Source organism: Nuphar pumila, chromosome 17, assembly GCF_984573655.1.
Source record: "Nuphar pumila chromosome 17, dmNupPumi1.hap1.1, whole genome shotgun sequence".
Classification (NCBI taxonomy): domain Eukaryota; kingdom Viridiplantae; phylum Streptophyta; class Magnoliopsida; order Nymphaeales; family Nymphaeaceae; genus Nuphar; species Nuphar pumila.
Window position 1 is genome coordinate 39,855,333 of NC_143265.1, and position 23,442 is coordinate 39,878,774.

General features: G+C 38.5%; 1 protein-coding gene across 1 annotated transcript; it reads left to right on the plus strand.

Annotated features, from left to right (window-relative positions):
* Positions 1 to 2,040: 2,040 nt before the first annotated feature.
* LOC149811903 (geranylgeranyl diphosphate reductase, chloroplastic-like) lies at positions 2,041 to 5,078 on the plus strand. The gene is made up of 2 exons (XM_089993963.1): positions 2,041 to 3,020; positions 4,280 to 5,078. The coding sequence occupies exons 1-2, from the start codon at positions 2,097 to 2,099 to the stop codon at positions 4,808 to 4,810; spliced, it is 1,455 nt and encodes a 484-aa protein (XP_089850089.1). The 5' UTR covers positions 2,041 to 2,096; the 3' UTR covers positions 4,811 to 5,078.
* Positions 5,079 to 23,442: the final 18,364 nt, after the last annotated feature.

The window sequence follows — 23,442 nt, forward strand, 5'->3', positions numbered from 1 at the left end:
TTTTTATTTTCGTGGGCTCAACTTTTTGTTGATCCCCTACCTTAGTAACGTTGATGTTTCTTTCGGCTCTCTCTCGCTGAGTCTGGATCAAGCCACATACTGAGCCCAGGCCAGCTCGGTTCATTGTACTCAGGAAGTGCGAAACACGGCCCGGGCTTGGCTTGGTTTCCGCTCAATTTAGGCTCGGGCCAAACTTGTGCATAGCTCGGCCCAGGCTCGATATGAGCCGAGCCTGAACAACATTTTATGTTGGCGAGCTGAGCATGAACATGCCAAGCTCAATTCGAGCTCGGCTTATGTGCATCCCTAGCCATACCTATGGTCGTTGTGCCAGCAGCATAAAACTTCGAGGCTAGGACCCTTGCCCCCGGGGCCTATGGTACGGGTTGGCTTGGGTTAAAACTCACTTTCAACCAGGATGTCAAGGGTTCACATTCCGGGCATATCTGACCAATACCAGACCCCATTAATTGGATATGGCAAAACATATCCTAGCTTAAATTTGGATTAGGATGGGAAAGAAAGCTCGTATGGAAGTCGGTTTTTCACTTGTAATCAGATTCAGGTATCTGATCTGGTTATTCGCGACTCAAATCACAAAAAATCAAAACCATATTCGAATTTGGTTATGAATGGACATAGTTTTGGCTAATTGAATCCGAGTAAATGGAGCCAGATTTGTTTTGGACATCCGATAAAATTCGATGAGTTGACATCCCTACTTGGCAGTAGTTGTTTGGGATTTAAGTTAATGAGGCGACATGTGAGGAATTGAGGTAGTAGTTATCTTTGTTATTCTGTTGCATCCTTTACCTGCAAATATCTGGTTTTAGAGAAGGATTACATGAGCAATTCTTGAAAGCAGAGTGAGTCCTAGTCCTGGGAATAGTGTTACTTTGCAACAAGCTCGTACTGCAACTATGGCAGGGCTACTTAGCGTGCAGTCCCCAAGAGAAAGAAACGGCTACTTGGACAGTCACCCACCGGAAAATCCTGCTAGCAGGGTCCGATTGAACGGCAAGAGCATCTCGTCGTGATGTTCAGGCGTGAGATTTCTGGCCATTATGAGCCATAGTTGCTGGAGGAGAAGACCCTGCAGAATCCAATCCTTTTACTACGTTGGCCCAAGAGTGTATGTAGAGGTGGCGGGGCTGCTATGGGAGGCATCATGCCTCTCACTGCCCTCCGGAAGGGAACGACGGGTGCCAGAGGAATCCGTCACTCCCTATTGCCCCCAAACCATGCCTCGTTCTTGCTACGTATAATTCTGACACAAATTTCAAAGGATCTTTTCTTCAGAGATTCGGATTCCACGTTTTCAACCCTCTTCAAAAATTAGAATTGAATTCGGATCAACCATTACCTGTGAAATATCCGATCTATTGCATCCATTACCTGCGTGTGATTTTCGACTGGCACACAAACAGGTCCTACATGGAATCCGACCAAATTTGGGTTTAGTAAAATCGGACCCGACTGCTAACCAGCTCCATATTTTACAAGCAAAAATGAACGCTTTACTTCAGATGCTAAAGGTCTGGATTTTGCATTAGACAAGGTGGTCATGGTTCGATTCTCATGAGCACTCTGCACAACACCCAGGGAAAAAGTCCTAGACTCGAAGTTTTAGGCTAACCAGCACGATGACCATAAGTATGGTGTCTGAGTCTGTGTGACCAGATCTTAATGCTGGGTGCTGTTTTTTCGGGTTATAAATAAATAAATAAAAAAGGTCTGAACTCTGCGTCAAATTATCCAATTCTAAGTCCATTTGAGTCGACCCGACCCGGATAGACCTCTTGAAGGGCTAATCCTTCGACTGGCCATGCGTTGGCCACGTGGATGTAACCCCCTCATGTCATCCGTCCGTATTCAAGACATGTGAGGAGAAATCCCACCCTCTTTCAAAATCCACGCGTTATCCACGACCCACACTGTCCGTCGATTGACTCAATCCAGCGGTCGAGAATCCTCTCACCGATCTCACGACCCATCCCCTCGGCCAGGAATCCAGATATAAAATGATGGAGAAAACCCGAAGATAAGAGTGTTCTCACTTCTCCGTCGCCGGGAAACACCAACTGTTACCGATCAAAATGTCGTCCACCGCCACGGGAGTCCAACCCCAATTCGCCACCTTCACCTGCCGGAGCTCCTCCGTCCGCCTCCCGATCTCCTCTTTTACGGGCTTGAGATGGAATCCTGCCCTGCTTGAAAAATCTCAGAGCTTCGGCCGATCCCCCCGCCGGGAGAGGGCTCCCGCTCCTCTCGTAGTCTACGCGGTCAAATCCAGCCGGCCGCTGCAGGGACGGAACCTCCGGGTGGCTGTGATCGGCGGGGGCCCCGCCGGCGGGTCCACGGCCGAAACCCTAGCGAAGAACGGCGTCGAGACATTCCTGATCGAGCGGAAGCTCGATAACGCGAAGCCCTGCGGTGGAGCTATTCCTCTGTGCATGATTGGCGAGTTCGACCTACCGCTGGACATCATCGACCGGCGGGTGACCAAGATGAAGATGATCTCGCCCTCGAACGTCGCCGTTGACATCGGCCGGACGCTGAAGCCCCACGAGTACATCGGGATGGTCCGGCGGGAGGTCCTCGACTCTTTCCTCCGCGGCCGCGCGGCCGAGTCAGGGGCGACGGTGATCAACGGGCTCTTCCTTGAGCTCGACCAGCCGGAGTCCGGCGAGGCACCGTACGTCGTCCACTACAACCACTACGACGGCGGGGAGGGAGTCGGGACGAAGCGCACCCTCGAGGTGGACGCCGTGATCGGGGCGGACGGGGCGAACAGCCGGGTGGCGAAGGCGATCGGTGCTGGAGACTACGACTATGCGATCGCCTTCCAGGAGAGGATCCGGATTCCCGACGAGAAGATGGCGTACTACGAGAACCTTGCTGAGATGTACGTCGGCGACGATGTCTCGCCGGACTTCTACGGCTGGGTCTTCCCGAAGTGCGACCACGTCGCCGTCGGCACCGGCACCGTGATCAACAAGAAGGACATCAAGAAGTTCCAGGTAGGGATAGATCCGGACTTTGGGCGTGAGCAAGGGAAGGAGCGATTTCTCTCTCTCTCCCTCCCCCCCCCCCCCCCCCCCCCCGCCCTTCATTTTCGGCTGCTAATTAGGACTGATTTTTTCATGCTATTTTGCTTATGGGATTAGATGTGTGTTTTTTTTCTTAATGTTCTCGAGATTCTTTTTAGCAACTCAATTGTAGTATATATCACGTCATGAACGCATTGATTTTTATTTTTGAAAATTAGAGTGGTGTTTTTTTCACAAATTCTAGTTTATTTTCCGCTGTGTCGTCATTTTTTCTACTTTTTTTAATTCCTTTTATTTTTTTGGTATTATGGTCATGCAATGTATTGTGAGGAAATCAATTTGTCCTACTAGCCTAATTATAATCGTTTTCTTTGTGTACCTCCCGCTGCTTGTTGAAATGTTCTTTCTTTTCTTAAATTTCGCTATTTCCTTTTTTAATTCCTTCTTTTTTGCTTATTGTTTCTTATTTTTCTTGTAAATCATTAATGAATTTGGTGTAACTAATTTGACGGCAACGTTAAATCTATTGAATCGCATCAAACAAAGATGGCATTTTCCCATACGAATTTCATAGTCCTGTTCCTTTTCTTCCTTTTAACCCCTGTTTTTCTCATTGGCTCGAACAGTTCACTTTGCGTTACTTTCTGGTTTTTACCCCATTGATGAAAAATCGCTTTCTGAATTCTGCAAATTATCTTCTTTCAGTTTGCCTTATTATATACTGGTATACATTCCACAATTTGTCTCATTTTCACTCGAAAGTTTCTTCATTGTCTTTGGTGCTTTTTGCATTCACAAATTTCATTCATTGTATTGCTGGATGTGTTCGTTCCCAATTAGAACTCTGTAGGTGGTTTTCCGGGGAGTTTGTTTCAAAAGCTTGAAACTACATTCTCTTCTTTTTCTGCTTTTGTGAAAACAAAAACCACACGAAGTTTTATATGAGGAGCTTCTTTCCTAAAAGTAATGTGCTTGCTTCTCCATGTATGAAGATGAACTTCCTTGATACTAGCAATGCTTTTTTTTTAAAGAATTGTTAGTTGCTTTTCAAAATTTTTGTTCTTATCATAAGATTGACATGAATAATGTATATTTTTTTTAAAGAAAAGCTTAAAATTCATCTAAGATTTATTTTTACCACCCTCTTTATGCCTATTTATTTTTCATTTTCATTGTTCTCTTTCACTTCCGCTTGTGCTTCGTGTCTTAACTTTCCATTGTTCTTCCAGTTGGCAACCCGCCACAGGGCCAAGGACAAGATCGAGGGGGGAAAGATCATCCGGGTGGAGGCGCACCCGATCCCAGAGCACCCAAGGCCCAGGCGAGTCAAGGACCGGGTCGCCCTGGTCGGTGACGCGGCCGGTTACGTGACCAAGTGCTCAGGCGAGGGCATCTACTTCGCGGCCAAGTCCGGCCGGATGTGCGCGGAGGCTATCGTCGAGGGGTCAATGAACGGCCGCCGGATGATTGACGAGGGCGACCTCCGACGTTACCTGGAGAAGTGGGACCGGACCTACTGGCCTACCTACAAGGTCCTGGACATCCTTCAGAAGGTGTTCTACCGATCCAACCCGGCGAGGGAGGCGTTCGTGGAGATGTGCGCAGACGAGTACGTGCAGAAGATGACGTTCGACAGCTACCTCTACAAGACGGTGGTGCCCGGCAACCCCGTGGACGACCTCAAGCTGGCCTTCAACACCATCGGCAGCCTCGTTAGGGCCAATGCGCTCAGGAAGGAGATGGCCAAGCTGAGGTCGTGATTGGGGCCAAACTCATGGGATTCTGCGGGTTTCACACTTCTCCCAGTGTGGGACTGTGTGGTTTCGATGGTTCCTTTTTAGTTGGTGCATCAGTAGAGGTTGGGTGTGTTCCAATTATGTAACTACTAAGTCTAAGAGGGCGTTTTGGTATTTCTAGAGTTAAAACTGCCTGGGTGCCAGTAATGCGTCTATAGTGCAACCGAAAGTGCCGATCGATGTTCAAAAACATATATTTTTTTTTTACTTATTTTTAACATTTAAATAATAATCACGTCTCTCTCTCTCCATGGGCCATGGCCTATACTCACGTGGGTAGGGGCGGTCACAATTGTCATGTCCTGTGTTTGATCTCCAAGGTGTACACCCATGGTCTTAGTTAAAGTGAAATGGAGACCTACCTAGTGGGCAATTGAGGTACTTGGAGTGGTTTTATGTGGACGATTCCGCAAAGACGGGGGGCGGCCAATACAAATTCTTCCTGTCTTGGCAACGGGTCGAATGGCTTTGCCCGTAGCTTGATGGTTATATTGCACTATCACGACTGAAGGATCTCATAAGGGCTTATTCCCCAACTTGCATAGTTGCATATTGAAAAAACAAAAAAAATTCATGTTGCGATCCAAAAAAAGTGGGTGGTTTCTGAGTCGTCTAAAAACCATAAAAGCCACACCTCTCTCCCTCTCTGTCGGCCTTTAAAATGATAACTAGTCAAAATGGAATTGGCTCAGTTATTTATAGATTTATTACAAAAGAAAATCTTTTGAGCAGGGGGTTGATGAACGATGAACTTGTTTTCGAAAACTGCTCCTGCCAGACAAGCGGACTCCCCACGTTGTTAATGAACGATGAACTTGCACTATCATAACCGATACTAAAAAGAAAATCTTCGCACGCAAAAATTTCCACATGCAAGTTAATTTCTTTGAAACTAAAACATTTATCAAACTTTTAAATCAAAAGTTTATTTTTTGTTGCATACACTATATATACACCATTGGAAAAATGATATGTTTGCTAAGTTGTAGGTGGTGTTAAACCGGATTAAAGTTTGCTATGATTGTTTTGCAAATTCCACTTTTTTGATGTTTTTTTCGGTCAAAATGACCTTATGGTTGTGATTCATTTTAAACCATCAAACAGATAATAATGCTCGTTGTGAGCCATTCATTTTAAACCATTTAGATGCCATACATCCAAAACACGAACATAGGGAAAAAGTGAGGCCCATCCAAGTTATGGGCATCTCATCCAAACATGTTTCGATGCCATTGATCTTGATATTGATGACATCCAAAGGAGCTCAGACAATACACTTTGACATGATTCCGTCTCACAAATAAATAAGCAAAAAATGACTGTACTGTCATTGCATAGTTGTGCGCTTTATGAAATGCCTACCAAATTGCTGAAATCTCTCACATATCCAAAATATCTTATTCTCAACTTTTTAGGATATTTTTGCCCTTTGCACGTGTAAACCTGCTGAGGTTTACAAAATATATACGTACATTGTAGGAAGTTTGTAACCTTTTAATAAAAAGAAAATTCTGCCAACATTCACAAATATAGTATGAACTTCGCAAAGATACCTTGTGAACCCCACTTAAGTAAATACTCTTCAAGGAGGTCTAAAAATGTGCGCCGACATTCATAGTCACCTATTGTGAATGTCCCTGACGTTTGCACTTTGATTGGATATCTATAAATACATTTTGACCTTTGCAAATATAGTTGTAAAACCTGTAATTTTTTAAGATTATAAACAATAAAGAAATCATCTTTACAAGTTAGAAATGTGTTTATGGCTTTTAAATTTTATTTATCAGTAATTTACTAGTTCATTTACTCATTTCTGGTCAATAAGGGCATAATTAGCATTTTTAGATATTTTTTGATAATTAACTGTTTAAAACATTTAATTTATAATTAAAACTATACACTTTAGTGAGTTATGACTTATTAAGCTGTTTTCAAAGTGTTTTGAGCTTAACTAGATGTATTTGGAAGCTTGCAAAAGGATTTTGATCAAAAATGCATTTTCGTTATAAATAATTTAAGTAGAATATTTTAATCAATATAATTATTAATTCAAGAAAGTATTCAAACTATAAAATATTTGAAGTTAAAATAATTTATTTTGTTTTAACAAAATATAAGATTTAGTTTGGAAAAGAAATAGATTTGTTTTATGGACCTGAAGTCCATATGGGTTTGGACCCAAATGGGTAGATCCAAATTAGGTTTTCATGAATTTTTTTAATAACTAAAGAGAATTTGATTATTCTATTTTTAAGTTAGAAAATATATATGTAAGATACGAGATTTAGTGTATTTTTAAAAGTTTTTAGGCATAAAACCCGATTTGGTGTTTTGAGTTGAATGGATCCAAACTGGATCTGAATAGGACCCGTTTTGAATTGGCACATAAGTGGGACTAGGTGGGGCCCACTAGGGTACCCCAACCCCATTATCCTCTCTTTTCACTCCCTAAGGGGGTCAACACCCCCATTTTTACCTTCTTTTTCTTTGAGTTTTAGATAAATACCCTCTTCTTCACCCTAACCAACCTCACCTAGGGGGCATGCCACACTCTTCCTTGGGATCTGTGCCAGTCAAAACTCCAGCAACATTGAGGTGAGTGTCATCTTTTTCATCATCATCTTCTTCCTCTTTTTTTTCTCTTTTGGGGATTTTCTCTAGCCATTTTTCCTAAAATAGATATTTCTTGGGATTTATGACATTTTCAGCCTTAAGAACTATGTCCCAGCATATTTGAGCCATCCCACAACACCATTGTCATGTAGAGGTATGCATTTCTTCTTCTCTATCATCTTCATTGATTCTTTCTTTTTTTAAGAATTTTCCTCCAAACTGATTATGCTAAATTAGGATTTCTTGATTTGTGTGCACATTCCCAACATTGGGAACCATACTCAACTGATTTATGCTATGTTTTATGTATAGAGAAACACAATCTCCATTCACACTACCCCTTTCTTTTTCCGTTTTTTGATTTCCAATTGATTCCCTAAGAAAATCAGGTCATTATTAAGAATTGGTGCCTCGAGAATCATGCAACAAAGTAAAAGACATCTTGGGTTGCATTTATGAAGGTTGTCTAGCCACAGAGGTTCAGTCGTGTGTTGCCGTTGGTAAAGCTATTTAGGTCGATTTCGAGAAAATCACCATACCTGATCTTTGTTCAGTGTTGATTCAGGTGAGTATTCGCTTTCCAACACTCCCTTGATCTACGTCCTATAGCACACTCTCTGTCAGTGGGAGAGCGCTCTAGCAGAGCCCTACATGTTGTTTTTCTCTTAGTGGTGAACGTGCACACCATATATTCGGTGAATTGCCAAGGCGGCAATTTGTTGCGGTTTTCACAAAACCCCTTAGCTTTTTGGGTTTTGCAATGTTACATTTGAGGATCTAAGAAGGTAAGATCCCTAAACTAAACTTGTTGAATAAATAATTAGGTTGTTTGGATGCAATCTAGTGTGTTTTAGAATTATGTTATTTGATACGTGCAACGTAGGATCATGATTAGCAAATTAGGTTTTTGAAATGCCTAATTAGATGATTATGTTATAATTTAATTATTTAGTGCAGTGAGCATGTAATTAACATGCTTAAATTAGTTATTTAATTCAGAAATACATGTTTACATTTATGAGAATTCAATTTATGCCTTGACAATTGTGTCACATGCTAAGTATTTGGTAAAATGCCTAAGAGGGTGTAATTTCCAAAATTAGAAGCTATTTTAAATGAAATTTAAAACTAGTTTTCAAATATGAATCATATGTATTTAAAACTCAAGTTTGAAGGGGTTTTATACATTATTGCATCATGGTTATGATTATGTATGAAATGCATAATAAAAATGCATGTGAGCAAGCGCAAATGTGCGTAGTTAACTAGGTTAACACACACATTGCAAATATGGTTTGCGCACATGCTCATGCATTGTTGATGTTCACTATTGAAAGTGGTTAAGGGCACATGTCAATTTAGTTTTAAATTGTATAATTCTTAAATGTATGTACCATGCGAATATGTGAAATGTCATACAAGTACTGTAAATAATATGATACTTAATGCTAAGTATCGTAAGCGGCTAAAAAGCCAAAGTGCATTAAAAATGCAATGTCATATGAAAATCGGGTAAATGCTCATGACAAGTGAATATGATGCAAAAGTATCATGTAAAAAATGATTGAAATTTGGAGATCATGCTGAGCATGATTTGAATGTATGAGATTAGAAATATTTTTTTGTTGTGGTTCAGGAGATCATGCTTGACATGATTTTAGATAGCAGAATATGGAGTGCTTATGCAGGTATGTGTGTGCATATGCATGATTGAAATGAATGTTGTATGAATGATGTAAATGCAAGACTAAATTGTATATTTGAAACCTACCTTGTATGCAATGAATATATCATGTATATGAATCATGTGTGTGTGCATGAATAAATTATGACATGTATCATGCATCAAATGATAGTTGAATGTGTCAGGTATCATGCATGAGGGCATAGACTAAATATGATATAAACCATGCATAAGGGTATGAGAGGGTTATCCTATGAGATAATGACACTAGAATGTAACCTGTGACTTTAATAAAAAGATAACCTTGTGACCATGGGTCCAAATGAGGTGTCGATAAAACTGGGTTCTTAGAGATGACTAGGTCAGTCTGAATTTCAATGAGATGATTGGGTCTATCTCGTTCTCATGTCTTTCTTTGAGAGGAAAAAGCGATACAAACTTTGTGGGGTATTATGATGTTGGAGGACTACGTGTGCCTCATCCCCACCCCATGGAGGTTATGGGGACAGTCCTACCCGTGAATTCTTAGGGTAAGGCCAAAAACTCTATAGAGTAAGAGAGGAAGTTTCTTTTATTTTTAGCTCGAGTGCCATATGCGAGCGTAAGACGATACAAGAACTCTGTGCCCATCTCTCAATTGCTGCATTGCAGGATTGACCGCCTAAGATAGACCCAGTTAAACCATATAAGAAAAAAATAAAATATATAGAATAATAAATACTTTTATGATTGTTTTTGAGCAGCTATACCCTCTATTGTACTAGATGATTTTAAACAATCAAGAAAAATAATGCATTAGATTCATATAATCACTTATATCATGTTCATAAATATATAGAAGTAGACATGTAAAATTTCTAATGTTTACGTATGTCATTGCATATGAGTATTCATGTGAATGAAAAAGACATGTATAGGGTCACGTGATGAACCTGATGGTTCAAGTCACATACTTGATAATCTTGTATGTGAGGTGTATATGTGTGTTAAACACATGGGAAAGGTCGAAAGAAAGAACCTATTCTATTTGATAAAAATGCAAAAAGTGTATAAGTGGTCATGAGAGTTGACCAACTTCTTATAAAGTGTAACAATGCATAATATAGTCATGAGATGAACGTGATTATGTTTTTATGTAAAAATGAATGTGAATGCTTTAGTTATCATAGATTTGTATGTCTTATTTACTTGAGAATCATGCAGGTATACAGTACGCTAAAATGGTCAAATGAGATTTTGACCTATTTATCATATGCAATATTGTGTAAATAAATATGTTATGATTATAAGAGACTCCTATATCTTGACTTGTTTGAAAATCATGTACATGTATTTCATGTTGGGCATGGTCAATGAGATTTGACCTACTTAGTTTATACAATTATATATGAATTGCTTGATTATTATTCATTTATGCAAATAAATGTCATGGATGTGAATGAACGTCATGAATGTGAATGAATGTTATGATATGAATTTCCTTGACCCTCATTTTATAAATAATGAGAATCGCACTTTGGTTGTACCATTACAAACTTAATTTGTATTCTTCAAGTTTGGTTTTGAGTTTTCTACAGGCACATTGCTAATGCCCTACAACATTACAGATAACATCCTAGAAGAGTAAAATAAAAAATGGGTTGTTGTGTACTCAGAGGAACACTATTACCCATTACGATCCTTAGGGGATCCAAACTTTTGATATTGTCAGACTTGTAAACATTGAACTCTATATTCTAGATCATCAATGCCTTGTAAAATTTTTGGAATGAGATAAATTTATGGATGTTGTCCTTTCTTTTTATAATAATTAACAATATGATTGCAAAATTGCAACTTTTATGTAACTCCCCAAATGTCTTAACCATTAAATAAAGTTTTTCTTCAATATTTTAATATATAAATTCTCCTAGAGTAATACACTCAATTGAGTTATATCTATAGATGGTTTTATATTGTATCTATTACTCAGAGACTAATATATGCTTGTGTTTGTGCTCAGATGGGTCATCCAGTATTTGGAACGGTTAGAACATGGCTCTAGATGAACTTGTTGACAAATTACTTTTGGTAGTCATATAAAACTTTATAACAAATAAACATTTTTTAATTTTTTTCAAAATTTTGGGTTTTGAAAAAAGTTTTAAAAGGTTAGATTTTTTAGAGATGTTACAATTGATATCAGAGCAAGGGTAAAAGTGACCTCAAGATGCGAGCAAGACCACCTTTGTGGGTGAGATATTTGTTCTGTTAATATTTTGTAACTACTCATGCTTAAGGTTTGATATTAAATGTGAAACAAGTGTGATATGTGATATTGCGTGATTGAACCTAGAAATATTCTATGACTCATTATTTGTTTGTATTATTACTTTTCTGGCTAGATGGCATGGGCAGAGAGAGTCAATGATCTCTTGGATACCTTGGCCACCATGGTTGGGGTGGTGCAAAGACAGTCGACTGCCATAGAAGCCATGGGGGTTAACTTGCAGGACATGACAGAGCACCATCAGAATGAGAAGGAAGATATTAAGTATAAGTTCATGGATATGGACCCTCCTGCATTCAAGGGAAAGGTTGACACGATCAAGGCCGAGAACTGGTTCAAGGAGATGGAGCACATCTTTATAGTGATTCATATTCCAGAGGATCATAAGGTAGATTTTGCCACCTATTGTTTGAAGGAGCAAACCCTGCGTTAGTGGAAGACAGTCCACCAGGTGAAGTTTGAGAGCCAGGATATTTTATGGACTTAGTTCACCAATTTATTCTTCGAGGCCTATTTTTTGAAGCATACAAAGGCTAAGAAGATGCAAGAGTTTTTTGAGTTGCAGCAAGAAGCCATGTCTTTGCCTTACTACATTACCAAGTTTAGAGGGCTTAAACGCTTTTGCCTGAATGTGTACGTTACCGAGGATGAGAGAGAGATGAAATTCACTTGGGGTTTGAAGCTTGTGCTTCGAACCAAGGTTTTGATTCGAAGACCTGAGACCCTTGCAAAGGCCATGAAAGTGACCACAATTATGGAGGAGGATTGGGCTTCTAACGTGAAGGCCCAAAGAAAGTGTTTTGGGCATTAGTTTGGAGGGGGGCAACAACCAAAAATTCATTTGCATGTAGAGGGCAAACAACAGTCCAAGCATTAACCCAAGCAATAGAAGACTCATAATAAGCATTATACGAGGTGTAATCGTGTCCATGGCGACAAGCTGTGCCCTGCCACTTGCCATTATAGTGTCAAAGGTGGGCATTTTGTTTAGGCTTGCTTTAAAAGGCAAAATTATGAGAGGAGAGCAACCGAGCAGAAAGCAAAGACCAAGTAGCCTCAACAACATGGATAACAGAAGAACGCAACAACCCGAGTTTGCGTAGCTTCTAGGAGTGCCCATGTAAGACCCATAAATTTTCTAGAATTTTAATACAATAAAGAGGAATTTTAAATATGAAAAACTAAAGTGTGAAAATATTAATTTCTATATTTAACTTAGCTAATTAATGTTGTTTATATTTTTAGAATATAGAATTTTTGTGTTAATTAACCAAAAAGATTAAACTAATAATTATTTGTTGAAGAAACCTTAATTGATTAGAAACAAGGTTTAATTAATCATAGAATAGCTGATTGTTTTTTTGAATTATGCATTAAGCTATGATTTCACTTAAGAAAAAAAATATTAAAGTATTTATGTAGAGTTTTGACCTAATTGGATTAGATCAAACTAGAAGATTCAAAGTAAAAAGAAGTAGTAAAATGAAATTTCAAAAAAATAAAGATAATATGGAATTTCAGAAAAATAAAGACTCAATATGAAATTTTAAGAAAAATAAGAACTAATATGGAATTATCATAAATTGAGGTTGCTAAATAGAATATCAACAAATAAATAATAAAATAAGGAGAAAAGGTAACTAGGTAGTTAAGATAGTTGGATTAGAACTAAACCAAAAGTACAAACAAGGGGGGAGTGTGATTTTTGCTAATGATGACATTGAGATTTGAAATCTAAGTGAGATCCACTAAATTCCAAGAAGAATATCAAAAATATCCTAGGTAGAACAAAAGACGGAGAAAGGCTAGAATCTTTAGCTTGATGTGGGTTTCCATATTAGGAAAAGTCCTCATGTGATATGGAGGTCAAGGGTTATACATACGAGAAAATTTTTGAGAATTGAGTTGGATAGATCTCAACCCTCTATTCTTTCTAAAAGATCTAAGCCACACATCTTTGATGTAATCATTCCCTTAAGCCTATAAATACCACCCCAAGTTGAAGATGAGAGGCATCCAAGAGTTCACAAACTCCTCTCTCTCTCGCTTGTTCTCTTCCTCCCCCACGATTTTTGCATTTTGTTCATCTTTCTCTACTTTAGTATAGTATAGAGTGCCATCAAGGAACTCTACTCTACACCAATAGTGAGTTGAAAGTTCCAAGGTGAAGTAGATCAAGCCTAGTTGCAATCACAAGTCAAGGTAAGTGGATTTATATTTTTTGCATGTTGACAATTATTCAAACTCTCCTCTCTCTAATCCACTTTCTCTCTTCAAACCATATAAACATGTGTTTCATAATACATGTGGATATGGTAAAGGAATTTACATGTCACATGTTATGATGATTATCTCTTTTTATTTATATACTTCTTGAACCCTACATGATTTTGGCAAGGTTCATGGTTGAAATAGAGGAGAACCAATTCTAATGGTGTTTTCTCATTTCAAGAACCATGATCAATCATAAAAATTATTTATGTTTTTATAAAATCTTCATTCTTGAAAATTTTAAGCATCTCACAAATTCTAATTTCTCTCTAAGCATACTTAAGGAATCATCATGTTCCTCAATAGAAGCAAAAGCAATTCTTCGAAATCCATATGAATGTAGAAATTGGGACTTGATTTCATAAAAAAATCATGTGAATGCGAAAGTTGGAATTTGTTTCTTAAAAAATCGTGTCATGGTGATAGAATTCACAAATGGGAAATACTTTCTTGAATATCCATGTAAACGAGATAGAATTCACAAAGGAGAAAACAATTTGTTGAAAACTCGTGTAAATATGAAAGGATTCACAAATTGAAATTTGATTTCTTGAAAATTTGTGTGAATGAGATAGGATTTACTAATTAGCATTGGTTTCTCAAATGCCCATATGAATGTGATAGAATTCACTAAATGAGAATTGATTTCTTGAAGATCAATATGAATATGATAGGATTCACGAATTGGAATGGATTTCTTAAAAATTCTAGTAATTCACGAAAAGGGAAAAGATTTCTTGAAAATTATAGTAATTCACAAAAATGGAAATGCTTTCTTGAAAATTCTAGTAATTCACGAAAAGGAAAATGATTTCTTAAAAATCCTTGTGAATGTGATAGAGTTCACTAAATGGAAATGAATTTTGAAAATTCATGTGAATGTGATGAAATTCACAAAGTAAAAGATGATTTCTTAAAAAAAAGCTATTCGAATTCCTAACCCTTTTGATGAAAATGTGCAAGACCCACAAATTTTATGAAAAAAATTCAATACATGATGGAATTTTAAAAGATATTTATGTAGATCTATGTATGTGTACATATTCACATATATATATATATATATAAAACCCTAGAATGGATGTATATATATGTATATATATACATCGTAATGATATTATACCGAACTCTCAAGTTTTTTTTATTAAAAATGCATAGAAACATTTGAATTGAATCACCGAAAGTTTTAAATTGCCTAAACTCAAAAGAGTTTAAGAAATTTAGACAAGAATCGAGGTTTAAGAAAATCTTTAGGTTTTTACGGAGTTTAGAAAGATTATTTCCAAAAGTCCTAAGTATAATTTTTAATAAAACAAATTAAATAAAATGTTTTCACTCATAGGGGGCGTGTGGGGTAGTTTGGAAATATTTACAAACCCTAGCTAAGGCTCACTGAGCGCAACCCACGTGATGGGACCCTAGCTGGGCGTGTTTTGGACCAGCTGGGCAGTGGCCCAATGGTAAATTTTTTATACCTTTCAAAAGAAAGGAGGCTCATTGGCCATAGGGGGGCGGCAGCTCTGTGGCTTTTTTGAAATATTTCTAACCCTAGAGGGTGTGTAGGACTTTAGAGAGTGGTAGTTTTGAAAGGCTTTTCAAAGGAATTCAAATAATATAAGCCTAGAGGGGCGTGTGGGCGGCAAATTGGGGATATTGCAAGTATGTCACCACCTAGAAGGGTGTGACATACAACCCAGTCATCCATCTCCTCCTTTTAATCTCAGCCATCCATTGTAAACCCTAGGCTATTGATAGTTTTGAGAAAGGAGATGAGAGAAAAACCTTAGCCATTTTTGCTTCTCTCTCTCCCTTCTCTCTATTCTCTCTCTCGTAACTTTGGACCCTAGAGGCTCCACCTTGTGCGTTGACCGTACCTCCTCTCCTCTTCCTTGTGCTTGGGGTGTAGTGGAGGGTACCGAGCTTGTGGGACTCTCCCCTACACGGCAAGCCTTAAAGAATCCCATTCGTCTCCCCTTTCAACAAATGAGCACGATGAGCTTTTCCCTCAAGTTCCCATTCTTTTTAAAAATCTAGCAATGTCATAGCATGATACCAAATTTTCCATGGCATTTTCTGAAATGCATGGAAGATGGGTGGATTAGAACTTGTTGCAGCTGAGTTTTCCTCTTGTTGCATGTATGGGATGCACATGGTAGGAATGCACATACGCGAAACTTTCTTCTCAATGCATTTTCGTTTCTGTTTTTTTGTTTCCTTTAGCATTCTTGTTTTGATTCCTTTCGACTCACACCACGGCTAGGTGTTCCACAACCTCTCTATGGTCGTGTGGACCCCAAGCACATGGAGAAAATCAGATGGGGGTGGCTGGAACACACTCTTATAGCCTTGAGAGCAAGGGCTGCCATTTCTGACACCATATCTTGCAAAAAGAAAAAGAAAAATGCACCTCATTTTTATTTATTTTCTTTTGTTTCAGGGTTTTGGGCATCGAACTAGGAGACCGAGACTAGGGTCTGAACCACGTGGTTCAGACCTGGTCAGTATGTCTAGACCAACATACCTCTGGTCTAATTCCATTCGGATCAGACCCGGGTGTGCCTTGTGGCCGTTGGGCAGCTGTCGCATGGCAGGCGCACCCACTCGGCTGGGCCAAGTTGGGTGCAGCCCAGGCGAACCCTAGAGCGACCCAACACCCAAGGGTTTTGCTCAGACCTCAGGTCTACCTGTGTGAACAAAAAGAAACTGAGTAAATGAAAAACATATATATCATATTGATACACAATGAGCAAATAATAATGCAGATTCATTTTATTGTGCAAGCGGGCCTAACGATTTGTTGTTCATGCTTGGATCAGGTTGGGTTTGACCAAACGGCCCAGACTCGAACCCAGCCCAGGCGTTAGCCTAAGCTGGAAGCATGACTGGACACTTGCTGTCATGCTATGCTTGACCAAGTCGAGGCCCGGACTCAAGTGCCTATCATCGGTTGTAAACTCGGTATATATATATATATAATGTATACCACACCTCCCTAATGGAAACACACTTCATGGGTTATGTTTGTAGCGAATGCTGGTGTGGCAGCGTGTTTGCAGCCCCATACCTTATTCAAGTTGGTACCCTAAGTGGGTCGTTATCCTGAAACTTTTATTGAGACTCCGACTGCAAAATTCCCATGCTCTTGGCAACATGAACATGCTGCAATTTTCTGAACGCCTAACACTTTCACTACAACATACTCGTTCGCTGCAAATCACTGCATGTTAACACACTTGACAGCAGCCTGTGTGTTGTTTACATTCGGCATAAATGTTTTTTTTTTGCAGCACCTTGTCTTGCTACAAAATCCCCGCTGGTCAACGTACTTTCGACAACACTTCGCTGTTGTATATTTGTCCATAGTGCGGGCTCTTTTTGCAGCGACATTCTTGCTGCAATTTTTTCCCAATATCAGCACTTGCAAGCAGTACCTCATGCACAACAATTCCCTGCAGAAGTGTGTTTGCTGGCAGAACTTCATGGGCTGTGTTTTCCATGCACACCTTGAATGCATGACAGTAAATAGTTTGCTGCATTTTCTATGCAGTTGGCACATGTATGGGCAGTAGGGTGGTGTTAATGAAACAACACTCTTTTTTTTTGCAGCATACTTGATTATGACATAACACGTGCACTACTCAACACGGCTGCAAATTTCCTATTATAGGCATGATATTCAAGCAATGTGATTTTTTCGCATTATGCTTAATAAATTACACTATGACACATGCACATCTCGCACAAGCTTGACACGGATATGAATTTTTTTTACAGAAGCATGTGTTAAACGATATGTCTTGCTTAGAATGATATAGTGTGAGCAATTGAAGTACAAAAATATATGATAGCATGCTTGATGATGTTGATAGTTTCACATGCACTTTGGCACATCATGTCACTCAACTAAAATGTGTTGAATTGAGCATGTTTATAAATCAAGTGTCTTATATTTAACAATGTTTCTTAGCATGCAATGAATGCTTAAATGAATTCATGTGCGTTTACACTTGACACATGATGCACACTTGATACTTGATTCATCCTGAAAATGCAAAAGGGACTTGGGGCACATTATAGGAGTATAATTGTTTTTTGAGACTTGTTGAATGTTGAAAACTCCATGGTGAGTTATGTGTGGTCAATGGACCCACTTCATGAGTCGAGCTCACTTGTTTAAGAAAGTCATACACCCCTAAATGATGAATGTTGATGTCGCCTTCACCGACGAAGTACTCCACTTAGCTTTGTTGTGCCAGAGCATGCCAATGGACGGGCTATATCTTATTGTGGTGTTTGTGTTTCCCTACAAAGAACACAAGGCAAATGTGTCTAAGTACCTCAAAATAAGGAAATGTTTACTAACTAAAGCCCTAAAAAGATAAACTGTTTGGTTGCCCATTCACAAAATGGTTCACTTTGGAAAAAGTGGATGGTACAACCCTGAGTGACTGGATGATTTTATGACACATTTTAAGGAGCAAAGACGTCCTTTGACCTCCAGTCACTCAGAGTTAGGGAGGTCGAGGTTACCTTTTGAGGTACTTCAGCTACTACAGTAGTATGGGTTGCAATCCATACCTATGCGAGGTTTTCTCTCAACCAGCATGAGGTTTACTCGATCTGTAGGTACCTCGGTTATCACATAACATAAAATAACAAACACCAATGATATTTTTTGCAGAATGCGAGGTCTATTCATGTACCTGAAGGAGTAATCAAGACCGAACAATAAAACTAACATGCTAACTATTGACTTATGAGTTTGATGTTTATGCCATAGTTCATTTCTTAATTGTTTAATTGCTTACTTGCTTAAATGCTTAATTTCACTATCTAAGCATGCTAGTTACTCAATATTGTCGCTTATTGCTCAATACACATCCTGCTTACTATTTCTTTACTAGCCTATAGTTGAACTTGTTTAATTATTGCAAATGTTTCTAACTGTTCCATCATGTTAGACTGCTTATGCTTTTATAATGGTTAGCTATGTTGATAGTTGCACATCATGCTAGCATTGCATATGTTTTTCATAAAATGAAAAGTTATGGATTGTATCTCACCAACTCGCAAGAGTACTTACCCTATTTTATGGAGATGCATGTGATGTTTTCTAGTGGTGCGATAGAGATCGATGTGCAGCGAAGAATTGAACCCACACTTTAGACTTTTGCGATCTTGGCAGCTGGTTTGAGAAATCCCCTATTTTTGGGAGACATTTTTGTAAAGGGAATGATGTATATCTTATTCTGTCTCATTTTATAAACCAATAGTAATGTAATATTTTTACTTGTTCATCATGTAACCCGCTCAAAATTTTCAACTGTTTTTTCCTATCGTTTTCCACTTGTGCAATATTTCAAAAAAAAATACTCTAAAAATCTAAGGATTTTCCAAGTTGGGATTTTGGGGCGTTACAAAATGAGTTGCCTAAATTGGAAATGAAGTGTTTCAAAAAGTGAAATGCATATTTATTATATTGTTTCCAAACATGTTTAAAGAAAAACTTTTGAAATTAAAACAACAATTAGGTTTCAAATATATTGACAATTTTTTAAAACACTCAATGGATTACATGTATGAGGACAAATAGACTCAGTCTGGACCCCGTCATGGTCCAGACCAAGTCTACACCACAGACCATACAGGTCTGAACCAGCCAAGGGTTAAGACCTGAGTCATTTTGGTCAGCATAGACCCACCCGAACCGAGTTTAGGCGGTCTACGCTGAGCCGGCTGGACTGAGTGGTTTGGTCCAGCCAATGTTCACACCATGATTATGTCTGATCCAGACCAGCCCAGTGCTGACTAGATAGACCAACAACCAACAATCATTCTTTGAAAAATCAGAACAAAGAAAAAGAAAAAAAAAGAAAAGAAAGAGAAAATAAAACGAAGAAGAAAGGGAAATGCTTATAAATATGGTTTTAAGAAATCGATATCAATTGTTTTACACAACATATTACTTTGCGAAAGCTTGAGTCTTCCAAACATAAGAATAGCATCAGTAGATGCTCATACACTTTCGAAATTAAGTGTTTAAAGAGAAATACAATACAAAAAGAGGAATTCTTATTGAATACATGTTTGGCTGTGATTAAATCAATGGTGCATGGTTCAAAAATCAAATATGCATATGATTCCAACTGGTGCATGATGATGTTGTATATAGAAAAGGCTTACACAAGTCTATACATATACTTGAGACAACACAACTTGAAAGAACTTGCAGGTCTATGCGTATGAAAATATGCATGACCAATATTTTTTATGATAAGGGTTAGGCGACATTGCACTAACTATGTTTATGAAATTCATCATATGACAATCACTTGTGAGAATCATGTATATCTATGCTCACAAACGTGATGGATGCACTTTGACATAAAACAAATGCTTGACATCAATACATTGAGTCGTAATGTCTATGCACGGGCCAAGTGCCATATGATAACACTCGTGTTGTAATGTGTTAAATTGCCTCTGAAATGGTAAGGTTATACGAAAAAGAAAAATGCATATGACATGTGCATGCATAAGTATCATATGTTGCATAAAATCTTGCAATCATGATGTTCATATTTTCATATAAAATGATTGCATCTAATAATTGGCTATGGTGCCTTTTCCAAAATGATATGCATAGTACTTGGAAGAAGTATATTTAATTTGCATCTGAACTGTTATGCTATGACATGATATAGGCATGATGAACATCATTTGACTTATATATGGTACAGACTAACTGCAGAATGCATTAGTACTCTAATGAGAGCTTGGGTGGGCTGCGACCCCATGTCGTGAGAGGAAGTCTCACCATATATACACACAACCACACATTTAAAATCATGGTTATCGTTCACTGACAAGATGCTCACTTAGGAGCACATGATTTGGGCTGAGCAAGACCTTGTCATGTCATATTGCTCTGCGGGAAGTATGGAGGCTATTGAGCCAAACTACCTCATGAAACGAGAGCATGACTACTAACTACCTATAATGAAGATGGAGCTGCCCATGTCACCCATTCACACTTTGGTTCACCTGAGAGGGGGTGGTTCAATACAAGCCTGAGTGACAAATGTCGCATATAGGTTTTAGCTACATGTCATACTGACTTAAAAAATTAAGGAGCAGAGGCATTCTTAGACCTCTATCACTTGGAGTTAGGGAGGTCCAAGTCACAAGACAAATGACAGGCCTTAGTTGTTGTAGCGATAGGAATTGCAATCTGGGTTTGCCCTTGCGCCGAATATCTCTCGAACCTTTGTCGACCGCGGGCTTGGGTTGGTTTATCCGGTTAGTAAGTACTATGGCAAATATACAATTTGCACAATGAACAACATAGTATACTCTATCCGACACGATGACAAATACCTTTGCATACCCAGAGGAGTAAAGACTATCAAAACATAATTATATTAACCTTGCTAACTTATTAATATAGTTAGTTGCAATTTATTTGAGATTATGATCATGCTATTCATATTGTTATTTCATAATTGAGATTATGATCATGTTGTTATTTCATACTTGAAATTATGATCACGTTAATCATATTGTTATTGCATAATTGAGATTATGATCATGTTATTTATATTGATATTGCATAATTGAGATTATGATCATGTTATTCATATTGATTACTTGATATCCCATGATATGATGTCAAAGCTACAAAATGATATGACTGCTCTGATACATGTTATGATAGATGTTTTGATTACTTATCATAATTCATGATGCTTAAATTCACTTACCAGCTCACAAGGGTTTTGACACTATTTCATGGGGCGTAGGTAACGAACAATAATGTAGTGCGAGTACTCGATGTACAATGAGGCCCTGATTTAACCTTCCCTAACTAAGTTGCCGATCTTGGAACCAGCTATCAAGTGTCTCATTTTAATGAGATATTTTATTTAACATTTGGGGATGTATAACATTTAAAATCATCTGAGTCTCATGGAATGATATTTACTTCCTTTGATTTGTAAGATGGATCTCAATTTCAAATACATAACTCACATTTGTAACCCACCTGAGTTGATCGACTTTTCAGACTCAAACTATTTTCCGCTGTGCTATTTAAAAAAAAAATTGGGGTTAAAATTCTATATTTTCAAGTTGAAAATTTTGGGGCGTTACAACATTGGTATCAAAGCAAAGTTAGAGAAAATGGTTCAAGACTTGTCTGACATCAGCATCACACTTTAAGTATACCCTAACTAAATTGATTGCATTAAAATATTCTCCTATATGCTATGAATACATGTGTGAAATCGAGAACTTAGAAATAATGTTAGGGATATCACTTAGCATGCATGATTGTGGACCTTAGTTTGATTACTTTTGGTCCGATTAGATGACATGGGCAACCAAATTCAATAATGTTATGGATGCTCTGAGCGACCTAATGAGTGTTGTGAGCCAACAAGCTGAGGCCATGAGGATGATGAGGGACAACCTTCAACAAATTGTGCAAGATCGAGCAATCGTAGTTGGCGGAGGAATCTCATACAAGAGATTCATGGATATGAACCCTCCAGCTTTTACCGGGAAGATGGCTGAGAACTGTGTCCAGAAAATAGAAAAAAAATTCAAGTTTTGGAAGTCTCTGATGATAAAAAGGTCAACTTCAGGACCTACAAGCTGAAAGAGAATATAGAGCGTTGGTGGGCAACGACCTTTGAGGTCAAGTTCTTGAGTGGACCAATCACATAGAATCCATTTGTGGTCTTTTTTGTAGCATATTTTCCAGAGCATGAGAGGAGCTGAAAGATGCAGAAGTTTCTTGACCTGCAACTAGGCGGGGCAACTTTGGTCGATTATATTACAAAATTTTAGGGTTTAAAGCGTTATTTCCCAAATGTCTATATTACCGAGGAAGAACATGCAATGAAATTTGCACAAGGATTAAAACCGACACTATGAACCAAGGTCTACACCTGTGGATCAAAGACACTTGATGAGGCAATTGAGGTGGCCACTTTGTTTGAGGTTGATTAGGTGGAAACACAAAAACTCTAGCCGACAAAGTTCATACCACAGACTGAAGTTTGGGAGAGTAGAAACAAGAAGGATTTAGATAAAAAGAATCTATCACCTCTTGCCAAGAAGTATAAGCAACATAAAGGAACCTGGACTCAATCAAGGTCAAATCAAAGGTATCGAAAGTGCCATCATTTCCACAATGAACATATGTGCCCTCGTGATATGGGTGCTTGTATCTACTGTGAAAAAAGGGCCATTACATTCAGAAGGGTTCCAAGAAGTAGACCGATGATGAGCAATGGATAACCGAGGGAGTCTACCCCAGTAGTAGTAGACAATCTTGTTAGAGGCAAATTGGCAGAGGGCACCATGTAGGGCCATCTAAATTGATTTGTGTTGGTGCCCCAAAGTGATGGCTAATAATCTTGTGCTTTAATAATTGAACTTAATAGAAATATTTGTGCAGGAATAGTAATCTTTGACCCTGTGAGCGGTCTACTGTGATTATACATATATGACACCAAAATTCACTTAATGAATTTCCAAGATCAGATAACTCATCGAGGAATGGTTCTGTAGAGGACAATCTCTGTGAGGGTAAGTCCAAGACTAGGTGATATGGTCAGTCTGATCTCTGTGAGGATATATGCATCTAAGATCAGGGGATGTAGTCAGTCTGACCTCTGTGAGGGTGTACACGTCCAAGACTATGTAATCCAACGTGAGACTTGTTTCAAGATGCGGTAAAACCCTGTGATGATA

Excerpts from the sequence above, each read along its gene's own strand:
- LOC149811903 (XM_089993963.1), top strand. The coding sequence starts at position 2,097 with ATGTCGTCCACCGCCACGGGAGTCCAACCCCAATTCGCCACCTTCACC. Across the intron at positions 3,021-4,279 it reads AGGACATCAAGAAGTTCCAG|TTGGCAACCCGCCACAGGGC; the intron begins GTAGGGATAGAT and ends TTGTTCTTCCAG.